At 40.7% G+C, this 9,252-nt stretch overlaps 1 protein-coding gene across 1 annotated transcript; it reads left to right on the top strand.

The window, feature by feature from the left end:
* Nucleotides 1–1,549: 1,549 nt before the first annotated feature.
* On the top strand, nucleotides 1,550–5,361 carry LOC135199405 (poly [ADP-ribose] polymerase tankyrase-1-like). Its single transcript, XM_064227406.1, has one exon. The coding sequence runs from the start codon at nucleotides 1,996–1,998 to the stop codon at nucleotides 2,740–2,742; it is 747 nt and encodes a 248-aa protein (XP_064083476.1). The 5' UTR covers nucleotides 1,550–1,995; the 3' UTR covers nucleotides 2,743–5,361.
* The last annotated feature ends 3,891 nt before the right edge of the window (nucleotides 5,362–9,252 follow it).

The following is a 9,252-nucleotide window of genomic DNA, read 5'->3' on the forward strand; positions in this document are numbered from 1 at the left end:
AAATTAGTTATAATTACCACTATACTTGGTGTCCTTTCAAGTAATGGGAGCCGCTTCTACGATCCTCCTGGTGGTCCTATCCGCACTCTTTCAGATGACTTTGCCTCCCCTGAAGTCAGTGGTATGGTCGTCAGACTCCCGAAGGCTTAGCAATGGATGGCGCTGTAGACATTAACCTAACGGCAGCCTGCAATATGTTCCCGTTTCCTCTGGTCCGGGGAACGACCACTTTCACTAATGTAGCATTTGTCACAGTTTTTACCACCTACACAATAGACTCCGACGTCGGTGTTTGGTTTTCTGCAACTGTTTTTGATCTTTTTCTTTCTAGCAGGCTTTCTTTTGGGTCATGTCTACAGCGCCATCAATTGCTATGCACCCTCAGGAGTCTGATGACCATACCACTGACTTCAGGGGAGGCAAAGTCATCTGTCAGGGTGCGGATAGGACCACCAGGAGGATCCTAGAAGCGGCCCCCATCACTTGAAAGGATACCACCACCTTTGAGGGGAATACTGGCATCATAATAGCAATTATAACTAATTTACTTCAAGTGAAGAGATCTGCAATGACGGAGATGTAGCCAGCCAGCCACCCTTCGCCTGTTCCAGAGTCCGATCTACAAACTGCCATTGTGGATGACGACGACCCTCAATATGTCACTCCAGCAGACGACCTGCCTTTTGTCCCGCCTCGAAGATCACCGAGAATTCTGGAAAGGAAGACGACCCGATGATTTGTTCGTGTATTTCAATCTTGTTCATCCGTTTCAATCTCTTCATTTTTATCTCTATTTATACACCATTGTTCCGTCTCTCACTTAGTTTAGTGATCAAGGCGAAATATTTATACAAATATATATATTATATATATATATATATATATATATATAATATATATATATATGTGTGTGTGTGTGTGTGTGTATGTATGTATGTGTATATATATATATATATATATATATATATATATATATATATATAATGTGTGTTTGCACTTGAAATCTCTTATCACCGAAGTTAATGGAAACATTATCATTCTATTTATCTCATTATCAGTCATTATCTAGGGACGTCATTAGGTTAATTTTACCATTATTAATTTTTACGTAGCGTTATTTTCCCAGTTATTATTTTATTTTAGTGTTTAAAAAAAATATTCATCCTAGATAGACATTCGATCACTTCATCATATCGTTCAGAGAGAGAGAGAGAGAGAGAGAGAGAGAGAGGAGAGAGAGAGAGAGAGAGATGCTGAAGAGATCTGATGGGGGTTGGTTATGTTATGAGAGAGCGAAGAGCTCAGGGCCGTCGGGTTGGTCTATGGGGAGGAGGATGGGAGTGATGGAGGGAGGGGAAGGAAGGAGAGGGAGGGGGTTGGGGAGGGGGATGTGAGGAGTGACACCGTTCTCACGCTGCCGTCTGTTTTTCCCACGTGGTGTTGTTCCCTTCTGCCACCAGGGCGGCGCTGGTGAGGGGCTCTACCTCATCCCCCTCCTTCCCCCGACCCCCCTCCCTTCCACCTCACAGAGGGCAGAGGAGGAGAGCCTCGACGGGCGCAGCGCTGCCAGTCAGTCCTCAGACACTGCTTCGAGCGGTTCAATTTGCAGCTCGCTCCCCGCTGAGGTCACATGTGTCGCGTTTGACGAAGGGCCCGACCTATCCTCCCAGACGCCGCTGCTGCTCTCCTCCTCCTCCCCGAGGGAGACGACCGCTGCTGCCAGCTGCCGCTTGTGCTGATGCAGCTGCTGTTGCGTCCTCCCGCCCTTCGCATCAAAGGATATAATTTATTATTTTGAAAAAAAAAAAATCTCCCGCCGGGGGATTCGATATTCCGACTGAAAGCGATTTCTTCCTTCGGCGTGTCGAAGACTTCTTGAGTCCCCAGAGAGAGAGAGAGAGAGAGAGACGTCCACGCCCTCTCCCGCCGCCCACCACCACCTGCCTCTTCTTCTCTCTCTTTTCTCCCTCCCTCTCGCCGCCCTTCGGTCTCGCCATGAAGGTCGAGCGAGCAAACTCCGTCTGTTCCGACGACGCCCCGTCCTCGCCGGACTCGCTTATGTCAACGGGCGAGTCCTCGCCCCTGGCGTCCCCTCAGCCCTCCCCGGCGCCCCTCACCGACCCCTACGACGACCAGCGCCTCTACTCCCCCGCCTACACCGCCCACAGCCCCGCCTACAGCATCTCGAGCACCTCCTCCAGCAGTAGCAGCAGTAGTAGTAGCAGTAGCAGCGCGGGCGGAGGAGGTGGGGTAGGCGGCGGCGGTGCGTCTCCCGCCTACAGCAGCTGCAGCAGCAGCAGCAGCTGCCCGGAGAGCCCCGGGTACCAGCGGCCTCCGTCGTCGCCCTCCCCCCACCACCACCACTTCGGCTTCCAGTTCCCGCCGGCGGCTGTGGACTCTGGGTACTCGTCGGGGGCGGAGTTCGGGTGCCAGGCGGAGTTCGCGCAGGCGGTGCGCGAGGGCAACCCTCGGGAGCTGAAGCGCATCCTGACGAGGTACTCTCAGCTGGTGCAGATCAATGGCTTCACCTCCGACGGGCAGACTGCCCTGACGCAGTCCTGCCTCGACGGGAACCTGGAGGTGATCAAGGTGCTGGTGGCCCACGGCGCGTCGCTCCACCTCACCAATCGGGACGGGTTCTCGCCCCTGCACCTGGCCTGCTGGAGGGGCAAGTACGACGTCATGCAGTACCTGCTGAGGTCTGCTGCGGCGTCGGCTTCGGCGCCCACCGGCAAGAGGTAGTAGTGTCGTCGTCGTGTCGTCTCGTCTCTGGGCGGCCTATAGGCGTCTCCTCCGAAAGAAGTTACAATAATTATTATAATAACCCGTCCGTCGGCGGTCGGTTGTGATATTAGGAGTATAACTTATACATACATACATACACATATATATAAATATATATATATATATATAAACGAATGAATCAATTCGTGTGTGTGAAAAGAAACAGACGAAGGTTGGAAATGACGAGAAAGAATACTACATAAATCAGTGCCATGCCCTTAGCACTATACGGCTCCCTTTGTGCTCGCCCTGTGCAATAATACATAATAATCCATAACGAAACTACTCTTTATTATGATAATTATTATTTTAGTAATATTATAATGGTGTCTTGGAAGTGCGTCTCTCTCGGCCAAGAGATTATAGAGGAGGAGGTTCGAAGTGTCCCCTTGCTCTACCACCCCTACCCATCCCCCTCCCCACAAGGACGATATGTTAACAATTATAATATTAATAATGACGTCCTTCTAAGGGCCATAATCCTCATGTAAGTCTGTGATGTCTTATTAACCCTCTCTCTCCCCCTCCCTCTTTCCTGCCCTTATCCTCCTCATAAGCCCCAGCCTCCCTACTACAGTACTACTACTACGACTACTACTACAGTTAATCTACGTAGAGCTCCGCTACAACGGCTCTCCTTATAAACAGAATTTGTAAAGCGGGTCCATGGCTAACAATTATGAACTGACATTTGGAACTGGGCCTATGGACTACCTCGGTCCCTGTACGGCTGTGTGGAACCAGGCATAAAGTCCCTGTATGGCCATGTGGAACGGGGCCTGTAGACTACCTAGGTCCCCGTATGGGTATGTGGAACTAAGCCTATATATTATCCAAGTCCCTGCATGGCTATGTGGAACTAGGCATATAGACTACCTAGGTCCCCTGTGTGGCTATGTGGAAGCAGGCCTATGGACGATCTTATTAGGCCAGTCATCAGACTGTGGACATAAATGTTTGTTGGTGTTGTAGAGTGGAAGAACAACTTAAAACAGGCTTTGGGTAAGTTGCAAGCAAGAAAGCAAGTGCTTGTACAAAGTAAAACTGAGAAAAAAAAAAAAAGTGTCGACGAGGCGTAAGATTTGAGACGAGACTGTGTTATGTTATGTTAGCTCACTCCCCAAGTTACCTCATCTCTAATATTAAAAAGATATCATATTTATTTGAGTTTTCGTCAGGGAGTTCGTCGGAATCGTCGCTTGCATACTAAACTCCTTCTTTTTCTTCCCACTCCACGTACTCCCATAATGCCCCACCAACAGGAGCGAGAGGGCGTCGTCCAATGCTAAAAGGAAAACAGACGAAAAACTGTGCAATATTCTCTCTCTCTCTCTCTCTCTCTCCCTCTCTCTCGCCTTCCCCCCATCTGCCCAGTGGTGTTCGATGTCGTAAATTATATATAGAAAATATATAAATATATATATAATGTAAATTATATATACGTCTAACGCTTCTACGTTTATCGTCTATTGAATTCTTGAAACCGAATGCATAGTTTTTAAACTACGTTTTTGTGTTTGAGTGTTCAATCATTTTCTTCTTTCTACCTTTTTTATCAAAGAGGAAAGCTGCTGTTGCCTTCAGACATACATACACACCTGTATAAGCCACCATCAAACGCCCCTAACCCGCCCCCTCCCCTTCCCTCCAGCAAGGTATGCGGGTTCCACACCTGTAAGGGGGTTGGGGGGGTGGCTGCAGTCATTAGCAACAGCACCACCAGCAGGAAAGACTCTTTTGTCTTCTATAGTTCAGGAATGACATTTTTAACATCTGCATGTTCCTATACGGCCGTGTGGAACTATATAGGCCTACTGAGTTCCTGTATGGCGATGTGGAACTAGGCCAATGAACTATCTTTTGGAGTTTTTGGTCTTACGTTTTCACTCCCAGATGTCGAAGAAGAAGAAGAAGAAGAAGACAGAACAAGCAGAAGAAGAGGGGAAGTGTGCGAAAAGAAAAATAGAAGAGAGCTTGAAGCGTTCTTTTTATAGCCAGTGAAGATAATGCTATTTTAAACACCATTCCATTCTTGTAAATATGTTTGAAAAGGAAACGAAAAACATTTTGCAAAGTTTTTTTTTTTTAAGTATTTAACAGTTTTTGCAGCCTCTGTGGTGAATGAGGGACTCACAAGGCCAGTGGGAAATGAGTAAAATGAGCTTTTTCTCCAGAAAAAGACAAAAACACTGACTAGAAAACAAATGGAAAAAAGTGCCGGAGTTCACACGAGATTGTGTAGCCATGACGCGATTGGAGACTATGTAATTATTATTATTATTATTGTGTCTACCTCGTCGTAGTTACATACGACGATTCCCTCATTATTAAAAAAAAAAAGTGATATATGTCAATATATTTACTTTTTTTTCAACCGTGCCTTATGAACTTGTATATGTTTTTTTAATTGTTGTTAACTGTTGAAGAAAGGTGATACCTTTTTTTATTTTACAACTGTGTAATTATTTTTTTTGTTTTTTTGTTTTTAATATAATCCACCTTTTTATCTGGTGGAGAATTTTGTAATATCAGTTTCCGATTTATCATATATTTCTCAATATAGGAATATTTTTGTAATGTGCATTTTTTTTCATGAATCCTTATAGACTATTTTTTAGTTTGGTTTAATTTTAATATTTTTTTAAAAAAAAAATTCATAAAGTTTTTGGCTAAAACTTTTAGTAGATTGTGGAGATGAAAATCAAAATTAAAAAAGGTATATAACATTTTTAAAAAATGATCGAATATATTTTGTGAACAAGTTTTAATCATACCATTTAAAAAAAATTGGTAAATATATTTTGGGGCAATAATAAAATTTGGAAAAAACATTACAGTAAATATATTTTTGGGAAATTATATAGAAAAGATTATGAAATATATTTTGGCAAAAATATATTAAAAAGATTATGGTATATATATTTTGGCAAAAAGAAATATAAAAAAGTTTATGGTAAATATATTTTGGTGAAAAGATATATAACAAAAGATTATGGTAAATATATTTTGGCAAAGAATATATAGGAAAAAAGATCATGGAAAATGTATTTTGGCAAAGAATATATAGTAAAAAAGATTATGGAAAATATATTTTGGCAAAAAATATATGGGAAAAGGATTTATGGTAAATGTATTTTAGGAAATATATATTTTCTACAAAATATGGTAAATATATTTTAGGAAAAAATTCGAAGTTGGAAAATTTATTATAATATATTGGATATATATATATATATATATATATATATATATATATATATATATATATATGTGTGTGTGGTGTGTGTATATATAGTATATATATATATATATATATCTATATAATAATATATTTACCCCCCAATATATGTAAATATATCTATATAATGTAATATATTTAATGATTATTATTATATATATATATATTATTAGAATATATTGGAAAACATCTCGATATTGATTTTAACAAAAATTTGGAAAATATATTCTATAATAATAATAATTTAGTTTGGGAATATATCTGAATGTAATATATTTTGGAAAATACATCTAGATATTAGAAAAGTACATTTTGGAAAATACGTGAGTATTATCAATCATATATTATGGGAAATATATCTGAGTCAAAATATACTATATCATGGAGAGTATATCTGATTACTAATCATAATAAACTTTGAAAAATATACGTGAATATCATCAATAATATATTTTGGTAAATATACATCTGAATATCATCAGTAAAATATATTTGGACATATCTGATTAATGACTTGGAATTATAATATATTTTGAAAATTGATATCTGGAAGTTGATATATATAGTATATATATATATATATATATATATATATATATATATATATATATATATATATTGCGAATGGCCTGTATAAGGAGTCACCTTCATACAACAAAATTAGGCTGAAGGCCTACTACAGAATAGGCGAAGAGGTAAGCTCAAGCTCAGGTAAGCTTGCTTGATTACGAATGTCTTTTACTGTTATACAATAGTATAATATGAAGATGAAAGCCCCATAAAACACTATTTGAACGTTGAAACCATATTTTTCGAGCACTTCCTTCTGTGCTCCTGTTCACTAGTAAACTACGGACATAGGATGTCTTACAAGAGTTTATATTCAATGCATTTGTAGGTGTGGCAGTAAGTCTCTATTGGTGACCCTGGAAGGGCGAGGATTAAACTCAAATGACTTGATTAAATTTACACATCACAAGATTGCATCAGTAAAGAGTGAATGATACCCAATGGGGTTGAATAGTGATCAGTTCATGAATAGGTCTTGAACGAGATGAACGGGTGGTCGGGCAGTGTTATCTGTCCTCCTGCTACCTCTGACCCTCGTGGTCAAATCTCAATGTGGCACCAGTTATTGCAGATGTCCTTCGATTCCATTACCTGCACAGACAAAGGTGCGGCATCCAAGTGGACGAGAGGTGAGTCAGAATTAACCCCTCAAAAGGAGTGATGTGTCAGTGGAAGAGGCTACTGAACTATGGATAAATAAATGTTAGTTTACTTTACTTTGACATGGAGATGGAGGTGGCGTAAAGCCCTTACAATGCATATATAATCATACTATAATGTGCGTTATGTCCTTCTATCTGTCTGTTATTCAATCAGAGGTAAACGGCTTGAAGGATTGAAACCAAACTAAAACTACTGGACAGGGCTTTGATCGAGGATGTTTTACAGCCTTTTATGACCATAACCAGATCTAGACAGACACTCATGCATGGGTTGCCCACATATTTGAGTATCCGATGGAGGCTCAACTCTGGGGTTCGAAATATTAACATCGAGTGCTCATTTCCCTTTCAACTGTCACACGAGAAACAACAGTGAAATGTAAGTTCATTTTTGTTTTATAACGGTTGTATTATATAGCGAGTTATTAACTCAATAGAGCATTTGATAGCCGATGATGGTACAAGTGTTCTATGCAATTAATTTCCCCATCATCAATGGGTAGTTTTGCTAATATATATACAATACGAAAGTGATCCACATCCATAATATGGTTGGTAAGTTGACAGAGAACTGGTAAGTGTGAGGCTTAAGTATTCTCTCTCTCTCTCTCTCTCTCTCTCTCTCTCTCTCTCTCTCTCTCTCTCTCTCTCTCTCTCTCTCGCACGTAACTCACTGCTATCAGCCCTCACTATCAGGTGACTCGAGAGAGAGAGAAAGAGAGAGCTGATTGATAAGAAAAATAGGCAAGAGATTATGATTAAAACCTGAAAGCTTCTTCTCTCTTTCGCGGTGAGAAAAACGTAAACATGAGTTACGTAAGTAGGGAGAGAGAGAGAGAGAGAATCACTTGAATACTTGTCGTATGTCTGTAGCGTAAGAGAGAGGAACAGGCTGTGAGAATGGCTTAGCTAGTATAGCCTTATGTGTGTGTGTGTGTGAGAGAGAGAGAAGGGTGGCGAGGTGGGAGGAGAATGGCATAGCTACTTGTCGTATGTGTATGTAACTTAGGATAGACAGAGAAAGAGAAATGGATTAGCATACGTTGTGACAAACACACAAAGAGAGAGCGCACGACATCCATTATTGGTTCTCAGATTTGCTAACATTTGTTATATTTTTATACCTACAAACACATATATATATATATATGTATGTATGTATGTATGTATGTATAACATATATCAGACATATATACGACTAATTATTATTATACATTTTAAACGAATCAATAAAGAAACAGGGCAAGAAACAATCATGCTAGTATGGAATGCACAAACCTATAGATTCATCATTTGACTCACAAGCGCCGATGTCACATTACTTTAATTTTGGAATTAAAATATTGGTTTCTTTGCTTATTTTGTTTAGCGTAGGTCTATTTGTGTCTATTTGAAGCTTACTTTTTGGCTTTCGAATACGTGAGATATTTTGGTGCAAAGAGCTTTCTCTCTCTCTCTCTCTCTCTCTCTCTCTCTCTCTCTCTCTCCACTAGATACCTATACACATATTCTTTCTCTTCACACTACATACACCAACAGTCAGTAAACATGCACAAACATTCCTGAGCTAACTGGCAAATTTACAAATGCACAAAAAATGAGTAAACACGCACAAACAGGGTTTTAAAAACATGCATGAACATACAGGCAAACATGCCCAGGCACAAACAATCTGTAAACATGCAAAACACGCACAAGCAGCTTATAATCGTGCACACACATCCAGGGGAAACATACAGAGGCACAAACAGTCAGTTAACACTCACAAACTATCTCTCTCTCTCTCTCTCTCTCTCTCTCTCTCTCTCTCTCTCGTATGGGGTCACAAAAATGTCAATTGTTGGTTTGAACAAACAATGGTACTATTGCAGCCGCCCAGACATCGATAGTGCAAAGTTTGCACGTGACATTTGCCAGCCAGGAAACTGGCATCCTGTCTGGAGAGAGAGAGAGAGAGAGAGAGAGAGAGAGAGAGGTCTTATTATCTCTCACAGGTTC

This window comes from Macrobrachium nipponense, chromosome 25 (assembly GCF_015104395.2).
Source record: "Macrobrachium nipponense isolate FS-2020 chromosome 25, ASM1510439v2, whole genome shotgun sequence".
In the NCBI taxonomy this organism is placed as follows: Eukaryota; Metazoa; Arthropoda; class Malacostraca; order Decapoda; family Palaemonidae; genus Macrobrachium; species Macrobrachium nipponense.